This window comes from Barbus barbus (assembly GCF_936440315.1).
Source record: "Barbus barbus genome assembly, chromosome: 3".
NCBI classification, from domain to species: Eukaryota; Metazoa; Chordata; class Actinopteri; order Cypriniformes; family Cyprinidae; genus Barbus; species Barbus barbus.
Window position 1 is genome coordinate 14,735,004 of NC_136731.1, and position 16,039 is coordinate 14,751,042.

At 37.2% G+C, this 16,039-nt stretch overlaps 2 protein-coding genes across 2 annotated transcripts; both read left to right on the plus strand.

The window, feature by feature from the left end:
- Positions 1–780: 780 nt before the first annotated feature.
- mcrip1 (MAPK regulated corepressor interacting protein 1) lies at positions 781–5,795 on the plus strand. Its single transcript, XM_079390889.1, has 5 exons — positions 781–1,073; positions 1,534–1,616; positions 3,311–3,426; positions 4,012–4,116; positions 4,243–5,795. Exons 2-5 carry the CDS (start codon positions 1,609–1,611, stop codon positions 4,305–4,307), a joined length of 294 nt encoding a protein of 97 aa, XP_079247015.1. The 5' UTR covers positions 781–1,073; positions 1,534–1,608; the 3' UTR covers positions 4,308–5,795.
- A 4,097-nt stretch (positions 5,796–9,892) lies between these two features.
- On the plus strand, positions 9,893–13,892 carry alyref (Aly/REF export factor). Its single transcript, XM_079390113.1, has 6 exons — positions 9,893–10,288; positions 11,938–12,102; positions 12,860–13,007; positions 13,144–13,210; positions 13,298–13,493; positions 13,585–13,892. The coding sequence occupies exons 1-6, from the start codon at positions 10,064–10,066 to the stop codon at positions 13,597–13,599; spliced, it is 816 nt and encodes a 271-aa protein (XP_079246239.1). The 5' UTR covers positions 9,893–10,063; the 3' UTR covers positions 13,600–13,892.
- The last annotated feature ends 2,147 nt before the right edge of the window (positions 13,893–16,039 follow it).

The following is a 16,039-nucleotide window of genomic DNA, read 5'->3' on the forward strand; positions in this document are numbered from 1 at the left end:
AAAGACTTTATAAGGTTATGATTTTCAGTCAGAGGAATCTTCATTTCAGCAACATTCACTGTTGGCAAGTAGATTCAGAAAACAAAACCGTGAAAATATGCATTAACTTGAATAAAAATAATGAAATCGTGTTGTTTTTCACTAGCTAGGAAGAATTATATTTCGTTTGGGTTATGCACCTATAAAATAGGACACAGTAATAGATGTCAGCTATTAATCAACGTTCATTTTACCAATACATCCACAATATGTGACCCTGGACCACAAAACCAGTTTTAAGTAGTTCAGGTTTTGTAGTAATAGCCAAAAATACAGTACATTGTGTGGGTCAAAATTATAGATTTTTCTTTTGTGCTAAAAATCATTAGGATATTAAGTAAAGATCATGTTCCATTAAGATATTTTCTACTGTAAATATATCAAAACTTAATTTTTGATTAATATGCATGGCTAAGATCTTCATTTGGACAACTTTAAATTCGATTTTCTCCATATTTAGATTTTTTTGCACCCTCAGATTACAAACCATACATCAATGGAAAGATTATTTATTCATCTTTCAGACTGACGCTTTTGTGTCCTATATTTTTTATATCTTTACAACGAATATGTTTCCTTACATGCAAATCACATGTGGCAGTCCTGCGCTTTACAGCCAATCAGAAACGCTGTCAGTTGTTTTGCATATTCAGGTTTGATATCATCTGATTGGTTGATTGGTGTGGTTGAAATGAGCAGAATAGAAAGTTAACAAGACCTCTAAATAAACGGCGTTGCCGCACTCTTAAGTGGAAAATAAATGATGACTATATCTCATAGGAGACTAAATTCATATTGTGGATCAAGCTGACTTCAAAAATGAAAAATCGCAATTCATATTTGCAAACAATCTTAGTGGAAACGGATTTAACAGCACGTCGGCTGAATTTAAATATGCATCACCTCTGTCCGCGCATGCGCCCCTCTCTCGGCTTCTTCGGCTGAACCGGAAATAATTGGTTGGCATTAGCAACGTTTCGGCCGATCCAGGCCTGAATACAGAGATAGCAGAAGAAAGAGAAACAAACAGACAGGTTTGAAACGGCTACTTTTCGTGTTTTCCACCGTGTGCGCGTCAGTCTGAATGTTTCGTGATGCATTCGCTGTGTTTACGCTCATATTGCTTGTGAAGCCAGCATCTGTTTCTCACTATGAACACAATGCTAACAGGCTAGCTGCTAGGAACTCATAAACAATAACAAACACCGAGTTACTGAGTTACCTTCCTTAAATGAACGTTAAATCCTGTCCTATCCAGTCTGTGCAGCGCATCTGATGTCTCTGGCCAGCTGTATGCACAGATGAACATATGATAAATATGATAAAATCATTGATGCTGCTTCTGCACTGATCTCAGATCGACTCGGTCGTGTCAGCTCATAAACTGTGTGTCAATGATTTTGTTTTCAGTTTTGTTGTCTGGATATTTTATTCAAATGCAGTTGTATGACATCTGGTGTCTTTTGTCTGAATGACTTAAATCTTTCCCCTTAGAAAACACACTGAAGAGCAGGCACACATTCCTGTTGAGCCTCATACTGAGATTGTGAGGCAAGAGACTATAACAGAATGACAAGGTAAAGTCATCTTCATCAGAGAATGTCTTTTCATCTTAAAACAGAACCACTGGTAAAAACTAAAGACGTGATTGGTCCTTTGTGATCCAGATTGTGATGATGTGTTTCCACACTTAGTCAAATTGTAGATCTTGTTTTACTTTTAGTCATTTAGCAGACGCTTTTATCCAAAGCGACTTACAAATAAGAAAAAGTAACTAAAACTAAAAGTTAACACTCTGTAAATACTCTATACACACCCATTTAAGACAATACAGAAATTAAATAAAATTGACAAATGCATACAACAACATTTCAATAGTAAACATATAAAGGAAAAAATAAATAAATAAAAATAAAAAGCGATACTTATATCCTTTGCCGGTGTCCCAGCCCGGTGATAGATAGATCTATCTATCTATCTATTTTTTATTTAACTACTAAGTACTATTGGTCAAAAGTTAATGTGTAATGTTTTCCAAAGAAATCATATCTACTTACCGAGGCTGCATTTATTTGATCAAAATCACAGAATAAACAACAGTAATATTGTGAAATAATATTATTACAGTTTAAAGTAACTGTTTTACATTTGAATATATTGTAAAGTAGCCTATATGTGACCCTGGAGCACAAAACCAGTCTTAAGTCGCTGGGGTATATTTGTAGCAAAAGCCAAAAATACATAGTATGGGTCAAAATTATCCATTTTTCTTTTATGCCAAAAATCATCAGTATATTAAGTAAAGATCATGTTCCATGAAGATATTTTGAAAATGTACTATTGTAAATATATCTCAACTTTATATTTGATTAGTAATATGCATTGATAAGGACTTCATTTGAACAACTTTAGATTTTTTTTGCACCCTCAGATTCCAGATTTTTAAATAGTTGTATCTCAGCCAAATATTTTCCTATCATAACAAACCATACATCAATGGAAAGCTTATGACTGGTTTTGTGGTCCAGGGTCACATATGTAATTCATGTGATGTAAAGTTGCGTTTTCTGCATTTCTGAAGGATCATGTGACTCTAAAGACTGGAGTATTGATGCTGAAAATTCAGCTTTACCATCACAGAAATACATTTTTAACATGTGAACATAGGCCTAGTTCTTTTAAAATATAATAATGTTTCACAATATCGATGTTTTGCTGTGGCAGTTTCTTGAAGCAGTTTTTTTATTATTATTTCAAAAACATTTAAATAATGCTTATAATTACTGCTGCAGAGGTGTTTCTAATAAAATGGCTGAGAGAATGATTTAATTTTTTTTTTTTTTGGAGCAGATGGGAAGGCAGACATTTTTGCTTTATCATTTTGCTTTAACGCTAACTATCACAACTTTCGAGAACCCCTAAAAATTCCAAAAGGGTCCGTATTCAAATGCCACACTGCTGTAAAAGCACCTGCTGAGTTTGTTTTCACAGTTTCGGGTAACAGGTTTCAGTTTAACATCTGATGTGTCTACACTGTGAGCATGTTTGTCATTACAGTTCTAAAACTTGGGGAAAAATTTTTTTTAATACTAAAGTATAAAAAAATAATAAAATCCACAAGTTTGTTTGTGGCTACATTCTTGGAATTGTAGCAAAAATTTACTTTCTGCTTGCATTCTTTTAAACACCAAAGTACAGTTTCTCAGTATTTTTTTTTTTAATGCATGTTGTCATGATGTAATATTTTGAGTGTTTTCTGTGTCTTTTCCAGCTCCTCTACCCCTAGAATGCACACGTACAAGAGGACGTCCAGCCCTCGATCACCAACGAATACAGGAGAGCCTTTCACACCAGCACATGAAGAAAATGTGCGCTTCATCCATGACAGTAAGACACGAGATGCACCTTTTAAACTCAGCACCATTTTCACTTTGGAAAAGTGTGGTTTCCACGCATGAGAACATCACTGAAATTTATCAAATCTATAAAACGTGTGGAATTGCCGTTTTTTTGTTATAGTTATGCTCTGCTTTTAAATACCATGTCCAACGCATGTCACATGACCATTCAGGTACAACCATAGATATGTTTAGGTAGATTCCCTATTATTTAGATGGCGTACGCATCTGCCTGCTTGGAGCGGTCGAATGGGGAATCTACCCATACGTTTCTACGGGTACAATAACGAACATGATGTTATTGTTTACACGTACGCCATCGTTTTCAAAAGTCTGCGTTTTGGTCCGTTTACACTGAAACACAACCCAGGAGTTTTCAAACTAAAACGGGGTCTGCAGCGTTTTCAAAAGTCTCCATTTTCAACCTTGAAAACGCCGGAGTAGTTTAAACGATAGGCGTATCTGTAGCAAAAGTTATGCGGTTTAAAACGAAAACGCACTAGTGTAAACGGGGCCTACCACTCTGGATTTCAAGACATTAGTGTTGTTGTAATGCTTTTGTTTTTCTTTCCAGCTTGGCTTTGTGTTTTGAGAGACATTAAATCCCCACAAAATAGTGAACGTAATGATCGTGGACCACAGGAGTATGTGGAGAAAAACCCAAATCCCAACCTACATTGTAAGTTTACTTTTATGTAAAAGTTAACGTTATATAAAAGTTTCATTGTGCCAGTTTATGTGGACAAAGTTCATGCCATGTCTTTTTTATGGGTTTGTTTCGTTTTTTGTCCCTTCTTTCTGTCAGCTTTTATACCAGTGGACCTGAGTGACCTTAAGAAGCGGAACACACAAGACTCCAAGAAGTCTTAAACCATTCCCTCTCTTTCTGATCTAGCAGTTTTTGTCCTCCCTTTTACATTTGGGACCTTTTTACTCTATCAGTCTTCTGTCGGCCAACAAAGATCCACAAGCTGGGAGATTGGCCACTTTATTCCAGAAAGCTTCTCTTTTCTCTGCCTCTTGGACCTGTGGTCTGGACTTACAGGCTGACATCTATTTATGCGTTACATTTTCAAAAGCCGTTTGAGTGGCCATTCCCTGTTTTTCATGTTCATCCGGGCTCTCTGATCTCTTTTTTTTTTTGAAAATAACAAAGACCTGTTTCAGGATTTTTTTTGTTTTCTTACTCCTTGGGTTTCAATTCTTCTCCATGTGCATTTCTTTTTTTGTTTTTGTTTTTTATGTGGAGATGAGAAAGGCAGTGATGCTTAAACCGTTGGACAGACTCTACACAAACTTTCTCAAATTGGGACGCAGTCCTGGAATTTACTCCTTTTTCAAAACATGTTGAACACCTGATGGGGAGCGACTGACTGTTCAGTTAGTTTCATAGATTGATTGATTCGTAGAAGAATTTAGCCAGTTTTGTCTGATAGGACAGGTAAGTTTGTCTCGGCAAATATTTTTAGTAAACGTACCTCCATTTTTAACTATGAATTGATATCTTCAAAAACTTTAAGTAGACTTTTCCACATCTTTCATTCCCAGCCTTTAAAATAAAATTAAAATAAAGATTACTTTTATGTTATCTCAGCCTCTCTGCATCGGTCATCTGTGTGCTTTTTTGTATGTGTACTCCTAAAATGAATGTTTAGCAGATAAATGCGTTTTAAGTTAAAATGCTCCTTTTCTGGAAATGCTTTGGAAATTCTCATGACACATCTTGAAATCACAGCTCTTTCCAAATTTATGTCTAAGCAAACACTCTATAGCAATAGCAGTAACAAGTCATCTTTTTGACTTGACTGTTTAGATTTTTTAAAAAATGGATGAACGTTTTGGGATGAATGAAATGAGACAGGACTGGGAAAGTCTAAAATGAAACAATGTTTTAATTCCATAAATCCAGTTTAGTGTATGCAATCTGCATTTAGACTGATTCAAGACAGGATCTAGATTTTGGTAACCCATAATGTGTGGTGATTGTATTATCTTTTGATTATAATCCATTTTGGAGAGAACTGTGAAAGTGAGAAAAGCTGAACATTACATTTTAGAGAAGCGTTCAGGTAAGTGATCGTATCATGATCCCATTCTCACCACTCTGTAGTCTTTGTGAGACGATGTGATTTATATAATCATCCCGATATAGACTAGACATATCACAAGCTCCTAATGTATGTCTATATTTTTCACAAATACTATGTATTTATGGTAAGTACCTATTTTTTGCCAGTATTTTGTATTAGTTCATTTGCTGATATTATTATATAAAATGACATTAGTTTGGTATTTGGGTGTTTCAGATTTGAATCATGATAAGGATAAATCAACTGTCAAAAGCATTAAAGGGATTTTAAAATGAATGCTGGCTATTAATCAATCAGGGGAAATGGTTATTCAAATATTCCACATTCTATGTAATATATATATATATATATATATATATATATATATATATATATTAGAAAAACACTGGTGTATCCAAATCATTAGTGTTGTTTGTTTTATATATTCATGTTTTCGTTTTTTTTTTTTTTTTATTGATTTATGCTTCTGATATTAATCCTCATCATATATTCATATTCAGGTGTTTGCTCCTATGACTCATTACTCATTTATGTTTATCTTTTATTTTCATTGATTTATGTTTGTATGTAATATTTGTAGTATTATCCAAAAAGTATATGTATGTTATGCACATTTCATATATGTTTGAAAGATACATCGTCTTGGTGTTTTGTCAGATATGGGACATCTTTCAACCTCTGCCTGAGTATTAATGTTTGTAATTTAGTTTAAACTTACTTCCTATTATAATTTTCAAATTTACATTCACACTTGTTTTATTGTATTAATCGGTTTTTTATTTAATAATAGTCATAGTCATTACTCATCTGCCTGGATCTCATTGCATCAAACACAATACAGTTCAATTTAATTCAAACTATTTTTCCTAATAAAAAATAGTTGAAAGCATAATTCACAATTACAAATAAAACACCTACAAAACAGATTAAAATGTGACCCACAAAACCAGTCTTAAGTAGCACGAGTATATTTGTCACAATATCCATCAATACATTGTATGGGTCAAAATTATCAGTTTTTCTTTTATGCCAAAAATCATTAGGATATTAACCCTCTGGGGTCTGAGGTGATTTTGGGGCCCTTGAGATGTGTTGACATGCCCTGATATTTGTGTTTATTTCAGCTACTTATAATATACTATTGACTAACATGTCATTTTTTTGTATTCAGCACAAACTATGCTACAATAATATGTGACCAAGGTGAATGTACATGTTTGCATTTGTTAGAAAAAAAATATTATGCGTGGTTAGTAAGTTTCGGGGAAAAAATGTAGCTGAAATAAGGCCATAAAAGCCACACTAAATCGTCCTGAATAAGACTTTTGTGTAATCAGTCTTCTAGGCTAGAATATTTACTTCACAATTATGTGAAAATCATTCAGCTTACTCATTAACAGAAAACAATACATTGATTTACATTTTTAAAGACATGTTTTGTGATCGAAAGCCTACATGAGAGGGAGTGGTGATAGCCTTGAATATTAAGTGAGTTTCACCTGAGAGACAAAGGGCCCTCCCCTAAAGCTGCTAATGGCCCATCAGTGTGACTGAGGCAGGTAAGACAGTGTGAGGAGACTGAAAAAATGGGGTTTTTAAATTATTTGTATTTTATTTACAACACAGTATAATCAAAACATACATAATGAAGGTCAAAGACACATTATTGTGCACACTGATCTAACCACAGAGATGTGAACAGACTTTGAGTCATTTCTGCAACAGATTCTGTTCAACAAGTGAAACAATTACCTGATATTTACTTATTTCCATCAGTAGTCAAGGATCTTGTTTTACCATAGAATATCAGTGTAGTTGACCATCAAACTGTGTTCCTCTGAGAGCACTGTACCAACATCAGAAGAAAGTCATCAGGATTCATCTGTGGTTCAGGTACCTGATTCAATAAAATACAAACAACCAAAAACATTTGTGAGCATGTTAACATCAGGAGCATCAATATATATATAGGTTTTATAGACTCCTGCATACTTTGTACTATCGTAAACAAAAAAAGACCTTTTATATGTGAGAAACTATTTATTATTGTTTAGCACGTTATTAAAATCTATTTTTGAACAGAGAAGACTATTAATAATAAACATGTTCTAAACATACTTAGACTCGTAGCATTCATCATGTTACAATATACTCTCATATTACTTTTGTTTTATATGGAGCATGAAAACATCATCGTGCCTTAAGAAATTTAAATACAATGAATTGTCCATCATATTCAAACACTGTAGTCTGGAATTACAGTTTGGGAAAAAACAACTATGATTGTGCAGTCATATAGCCTAGTATGTATGATTTTATAGAAGCTGTTATGATTCTGCAGCCATAGACTCACGTATGCTGTGAACTACAAAAGAATGTACTCTGTACCATTAAAAAAAGTATATTTTATATCTGAGAAACTAATTGTTATTGTTTAGCACGATATTAAATCTATTTGTGAACATTACACATTCTTAGATGCGTAGCATTCATCATGTTGTCGTTTGGGAAAAACCCAACTAAACGCGCTCAAGTTTGTCACAATAACACTAAAAAGAAGCATTACTTGCTCATCAGATCGATCCTTTCTTCTGGATGAACTCTTGCTCTTATATTTAGGATACTAAGATATTTTGTACATTCTAAAAAAAACTGGTGATAAAAAGTGGTTATTTGGCTTCATATATAGGGGAACCACTTTAAGTGCTACACAGTTCTTTATAGGTGCTATATAGCACTTGTGGAACAAACAACGGTCTTGTCGAATTTGTCAATAAAGCTCAAAAAGCAGAGTTTCAGATGTCAAAATAAGACTTTATTGAACACAGCAACAAAGCCGAGATGACGGCTGCTGCATCTAATTCTCTGTCTGTCTGCGCATCCCTTTTATATCTTTCTTTCTTACCATAATTGGTAGTTCTGGTTTTTAATCTGGTTAGCCACAATTTCTTATCATCCCACCTGGCCAATTATTTAATGGTGGAATTTGGCCAGATTAGCCACTTTTATTCCACTGCCAATAAGGTGGTCACATGAGCCACACATCAAACTTGTTTACCTGTCATACTCTGGAAATCACCCAGACTTCATAAGGTTATTTAAGTTCACTGACAACCCAATGGAAACCACCTGGACTGCCCAATGGATAGGCCCTCAGACTTGTATTCTACATTGGGACATCCAGTATTAGAATAGCTCAACATATTAATCAGTATATTGGTTACTTTCATGACCATGCATCATATTTTTGAGTAAAATTATATCATATTGAGTAAATAGCATAATATAAAGTAAAATAACACAATACACTTAAATTGGCTCCCTATATGATTACAAGCCAAAGAACCACTTAGCGGTGCTATATAGCACCTCAACTACCACAAAGAACTGCTGAAGAACCATTTGTGTGTGTGTGTGTAAATTCCCTACCATAAATGTATTAAAATTACATTTTTGATTAGTAATATGCATTAAGGACTTCATTTGAACAACTTTAAAGGCGATATCCTCAATATTTGGATTTTTTTGCACCCTCAGATTCCAGATTTTCAAATAGTTGTATCTCAGAAAAATATTGTCCGATCCTAACAAACCATACATCAATGGAAAACGTATTTATTCAGCTTTCAGATGATGTATAAATCTCAATTTTTAAAAACATGAACCTTATGACTGGTTTTGTGGTCCAGGCTCACAAATACGTTCAGAAAAATAAAGACCAAAAAAAAAAGGTATTAAAAAGATCACTTAAGTAAACTATTTACAAATAGAGCAAATTTCAATGGACTTGATTAAACTGATATCTATATATTACCAGAGGTGGACAGTAGTGAAGTATTTTTACTCAAGTAAATTAAAAAAAGTATCTGTACTTTATCAGTGTTTTTTCTTTGGAAATCTTTTACTTCACTACATTCCAATGTCTTACTTTTTACAGCACTACATAAAAGTTGTTGGTTTACCTTGTTTTACTTTTAATACTTACGAACGTTTAAAATCTAGTACTTTCGTGTACTCAAGTAAAACTTTGAATTACTTGAGTAAACGTAAGAAAGTACTAGATGTCTGATGTAATTATGTATTAAACGATATTTAATATGAAATGTAGTGCAGTAGAAAGTACAATATTATGCTTTGGAAGGTTTTTAAAGAAAAACACTGATAAAGTACAGATGCTTGAAAATAGCTACTTCACCCGCCTCTGTAAATTTCAAAGATATGCCTAAATATAATGGTTATTCATTAACAACAACATAGTTTTAGTAAGGCTTGTATTTGCATTTGTGAGTTTGGAAAGGTCGAAAAACAAAACCCAGACAGAAAATGATAGCATTAGCTTCAGAGGAATTTAAACCGGAAGCGCTCGTCTCACCGATGTGCGTCACGGGCGCTGCCGCTATAAAGGCGTCGCCGGCGGGGGATCGTCGTTTCCTCTTTTGTAAGAGTGAGCAGTAGTACAGGGGCAGTGTAGTGCTTCACACGAGCGGGTTTTGTTTTTAGTTAACGGCAGTGTTTAGCGTTAACAAAGGCCAGACGATGGCAGACAAGATGGATATGTCCTTAGACGACATCATCAAGCAAAACCGGCAGCGCGGGGGCGGCGGCGGCGGGAGAGGAGGCCGCGGCGGCCGCGGTACTGGAGCCAGCGGGCGCCTCGGAAACACAGGCGGAGGCTTTGGAGGCCGCGGCGGGGGATCGGGCCCCATGAGGAGCCGCCAGAACCTGAGCCGCGGAAGAAGCAGACCCACGCCGTACAGCAGGGTAGGAGAAAGCGGAGAAAATCACGGGCGCATCCACACGCCTGGGTGAAGCCCCGTTTTTATCTTTCTAGGCTGCCAGCAAACATGGCGGCTAGCTGGCCCCTGGAGCTTCTCTGGGAGTGTAGCTCGTTAGATATATATTGTGCATAATGTGTTCTCTCTCTAAGCCCTTTGTGTTGCCATCCGTGTGAGCTTCAAGCATGGCGCGTCTGGAGCGGCTTGTGGATCTGCTGTCCTGCGGCCCTCGACGCCATTTTGGAGACGGCTGATCCCTTTCATTCAGCCCGAGCTTTCTTTGTTTCGACGACGTCCAGCGCACATCCTCACACGGTTTTGAAGAGTCTGCCCTCTTTTTGTGTGCGCGCTGAAGCCCAGCTTTAAGAAGGCCTTCGTTCCTCGCAGGAGTTCGGCTTTTGTTTGGGAGGGGTTTCATATGGTCTCAAAATATCCTTGAAAGCAGTAATATAGATAGTGTTGGAGCCGCACAGGATAAGTGGACGTTGACCATCTCTGTCCAGCGATTATGGAGAATCCCCTTGCTAATTATTTTGTAGTTTGAGCTTAGTAAGGCCTGTATTTATATAAGCACGCCAAAATGGCGTGGGCTCAAAATGGACGCTCCAAAGCGGCTTCAGATGGCAAGCATGGACACTGTTGATTGCCTCGTTTATTTTGGACTTTGCTGTGCTCCTTCTCACCGGAGACCAGTGGAGCATCTGTATCCACCTTATGGAGGCCTGCTGGGATTCATGTGGAGTGAACGGCAAGAGACTCTTGGGTTTCTGGTAGCTAGTTAGCATGCTGCCAAAGAGAGGGTGGGCAGTTTCTGAGGGAATACAGTGGTGTTTACAACAATAGGCTACACTGAGTTCACCCCACTCTTGTAACTGGTTATTTTGGCGGTATACTTGTAATGCATGTATAGTATTTTGAATTAACCCTCTGGTTTTCTTAACTTTTTAATTCTTGGCAGTCAAAGCCGGTAGGGTACACTTAAAAAAAAAAAAAAGTGCACTGTTTTGTATCTGTTTGTGTTTTGATAGTATTTCATGGTACTGCACAATATTAATTCCTAAATTAAACCAACATATAGAGCTGTGTATTTGATACTTGCTTTGTTATTCTGGGTTGACTAAGTTAGTTAATTTGGGTTGGTTTTCCCTGAAGTTTTTTTTTTTTTTTTTCTGTATGTCCAATTCATTTCCTGTGAAGTCACTATTACCATGAAGATCATGTGTGACTTAAGACGGTTTAGCTTATGTCCACATTTTCATCTGTGTAGCAAGTGCCACAAAAGTCACCAAGTTTTGTACATTTCCCATGAAGTAAAATGTAAACTTGTAAAATGCCCAATCACCAGAGGGTTAAGCATGTTTCCACTGAGGTCTAGTGAACTGCACATCCAGTTAAGTTAGAACAACACACTCGAACCGACTCTGTACATGTGCTGGCAGCTGTGTCCTGCATTGGTTTACTTGTTTGTAGTGATGGGGTGGGCAGGGATTGCTGGAAATCACAGTGAGCGCACTGGGTGCCCTTGGCCTTGTTGAAGCGGAGCCCCCTGCTTGCCCCAACACCCAGCCGAGTGGACTGTCAGTGACAGACTGGGGACCCGAAGTCAGCAGGTGCGTTCTCTCTCATCTGTTGCAGCCCAAGCAGCTCCCAGACAAGTGGCAGCATGACCTGTTCGACAACGGCTACAGTGCGAACGCTGGCGGTGGAGGGGGCGTTGGTGGTGGTGGAGCGGGCGTGGAAACCGGAGGAAAGCTCCTCGTGTCCAATCTTGACTTCGGCGTCTCCGATGCAGACATTCAGGTTGGTGTCACTTTAACTTGTGTTGAGTCTTTAAAGGTTAGTTCACCCAAAAATGAGAAGTCTATCATTACTCACCCCACGTCGTTCCAAACCCGCAAGATTTTCATTCATCTTCAGAACACAAATGCGATATTTTTGACATCCGAGAGCTTTCTGACCCTCCATATACAACAATGTAACTGTTTCTGGGTCTGGGAACATTTCAAAGACATCAATAAAAGTTCATGTTACATCAGTGGCTCAACTTCAATTTTGCTACGAGAATACTTTTTATGCGCAAAGAAAACAAAAATAACGACTTTATTAAACATTATTCATATTAACTTTTTTTTTTCCCCAGAGATTGTATTTCCATACCACGACGCATACGCGCTTTCCCCAGAATGTATTCAGCGTTGTTTACGTTCATGAGAAAAACCTGCATTCTGAACGTAAACAATGCGGTTTTTTTAAAGAATGGAATTAGAATAGATTGCTAGAGTTAGAGGGTCACTGATGTCACATGGACTATTTTATTGATGTTTCATAACAATTTGTCTGTTTCTGGGTCTGGGAATATTTCAGTTGTGTTGCTGTCTATGCAGGGTCAGAAAGCTCTCTGATTTCATCAAAAAAATCTTAATTTGTGTTCAGAAGATGAACGAAGGTCTTACAGGTTTGGAACAAAGTGAGGGTGACTACTGACAGTTTTATTTTTTGGTTGAACTATCACTTGAAGTGTTTGTATTCTGTAGCTAAGGTGTGGTTTGTGCTGCAGGAACTCTTCGCTGAATTTGGCACTTTGAAGAAAGCAGCAGTACATTACGATCGGTCAGGACGCAGCCTCGGCACAGCGGATGTTCACTTTGAGAGGAAAGCAGACGCCCTGAAAGCCATGAAGCAGTACAACGGTGTTCCCCTTGATGGTATGTGTACGTCCTTAAAAGCTTTTTATCTGCTATCTTTCAAATTACGAAAGCCTCCAACAGGCCTGAAAGTCACTGGGAAGCCTGTTGAATTGGTCTGGCAGCGATCTTCAGTCATGTAATCTCTCTCTTTCAGGTCGCCCAATGAACATTCAGCTTGTTACGTCACAGATCGATGCACAGAGGCGGACTCCAATGCAGGGGTAAGGATGAATGGCTTTAGTTTGTTGGTTTGTTTTTGTTTTTTTGTAATGTTTGGTGTGACTGTACTCTGTTCTTTTTCCTGACAGTCTAAATCGCGGAGGTGGTGGCATGAATAGAAACAGAATTGGGGGAGGCTTTGGCGCACAGAGAGGTCGTGGGGGACGTGGCGGCGGCGGAGGAGCCAGAGGTCGGGGGCGAGGCGGTCGAGGCGGCGGCGGAAGCAGCAAACAGCAGCTCTCTGCTGAAGAGCTGGACGCCCAGCTAGATGCCTATAACGCCAGGGTGTGTAAACTCATTCAGAGATGCTTTTAAAATGTGCCTTTGTGTTTCTAAAAGCTGGTGGTAATCTCCATTTTCTTGTTTTTTCAAACAGATGGATACCAGCTAAACACTTCGAGTCAAGCTGCATTCCCCACTGTTCTGACATGGGAGAGTGGTCGTCGTTGTAATAGCTTTGAACTTGCCGGATGTTTTACACTCTCGTCTTCAGAAGTGATTTAAATTTGTGTATCTATCTCTTTCTCCTTTTAAAATGCTCGTGTTTTTTACCTACTTTGTTTTATTTTTGGTTTCCTTTTTGAGAAAAACCTGGTTGGACTGTAGGATTTAAGGGATGGTCTTATCTTAACCATCCTTGTGTAGATCATTGAAATAAAAACCTGCAGTATTTAGTAACCACATGATGTCTCCGCTTCCTCATTGTGTGTACACTGCCTTTATTACACTGGGAGAACTGCCAATCTTAAGTTCATGTAGTATTTCAGTGTGTAAAACTCTTATAGCAGTAAGCGCACTACTCATATCAGCCACTAGGTGTCTGCAACTGTTATTTAAATTATTAACGGGTGGCTACAATGCTTCTGTAAGGGTCTAAATGGGTGTTTGTTTTTGGTCCCAGTCAAAATATCATGGTTGCTGCATGCATAAGGCATTGTTTTGTGTGAAAAGCTTTCTTAATTGCTTTGCATTCACAAATGGACTGTACCAGGGGCCCGTTTCATGAAACAAGTTTACCAAATAAGACTGGTTTGTTTCAGTTAATCTGACTTGTCAGTTGATTTGGTTCAAAATGAGTCTTGTTTGGTAAACTTGTTTTATGAAACTGGCCCCCAGGTTATAGTCGGTGTTTGGGGTAACGCGTTACGAGTAATGAGTCAAGTAATCAAATCACTTTTTCAGGTAATGCAAGCTCCTTTGTTTCCCACTGACCCCTCTTCTGTCCTTGTTTTAAGAGAAACTGTGAGTGAGGTACAAAAACAGAGCTGCTTCCTTCAGCCTGAGTGTTATTAATTGTACTTTTGATGAGAAAGGCCCTTTAGAGTTGCCAAGAATATAACTTTTTGGGGTTGTTAGTAAAAAAAATAAGCACAGCCAGGATGACAAGAAACACAAAAGTAATGCATTCATTTCCATAAAAAGAAACCCAGAGCACCTAGTTACTGGAGCTACGCGTTATTTGTCATGCATTACTTTTAAAAGTAACTTTACCTAGCAATGGTTATAACTAAGTTGAGCAGTTATAGCAATTTTTAACATTACGCTGCTAACTTTATAACCCTCTCCCGAAGCCACGCCCTTTCATCTCCTTTGTCTTTCCCCCTTTTTCTCTATTTGATTTTCTTGTTTCATCTCTTAGACTTACAAATAACAAAAAGAGTAGCCTACCAAATTTTTGATGCAGTATGACAACTTTTCTAGAATGATGTATTTGTATTTTTGCTCTTTTCTGTGTAGATAATACCGTAATCTGATGGACGCAAATCCACAGTATTCTTTTCTGTCCTTATTTTTATGATAGTTTTTTTTTTTTAGGAATATATTCATGCCCCTGTTCTTGTATGTTTCTGCAAGTTTTGCAATAATAAATAAAAATGTCACGCTTGATTCTGATTGGCCAAAAGAGGGCGAGGTTCTGTCCTGAATCTTTTCCTCTTGTTGGCCGCTACAGAGGCAGGTGTGAGACCGTAATCACACTAATGCTCGCATTATTCTTCAATAATAGCGTTTTATTTGGCAGATGTCTGTCACGACCAACATGTAATGTACAGATAACCTAGAATAACACAGATAAGGGAGGATACGGAAAATAGGCTGCTATTATTCCTCTCCACGAATTCATATGTCGACACGTTTGCGTTCAAACAGCTCAAGAGTTGAAGCTGAACAATATATGCATATAAAAAATACACTTTTCCAATTACATCTCCATCATACATAATGTCCGCGCGCGCTGTGTGTGTGTGTATATATGTGTGTGTGTGTGTGTGTGTATATATATATATATATATATATATATATATATGTGTGTATATATTATATATGTGTGCATGTTTATGTGGTTTATGAGGACACAAATTTGTATAATGACATGGGTATGACAGAGGTATTACAATATGAAGGTGGTTTATGAGGACACTGCCTATGTCCCCGTAATTCAAAAGGCTTAAAAAACATACTAAAGGGTGTTTTTTTGAAAATCTAAAAATGCACAAAGTCTCCTGTGAGGGCTAAGTTTAGGAGTAGGGTTGGTGTAGGGCAATAGCACACACAGTTTGTTCAGTATAAAAACCATTACTCCTATGGAGAGTCCCCATAAACCACAAATACCAACATGTGTGTGTGTGTATAAATATATAATAACAGCAAACAAAAAAACATTCTTTAATCATACACACACAGACACATATACATACAATAAACGGGGTGATTTATCTCTGGATAAGTGTTTTAAAGATTCTACTTATTTAAAAAAACAAAAAAACAATTTAAAGAGGGTTTACTGTTATTCCAATTATATTTACTGTAATAATGATGTTTAACATCAACGA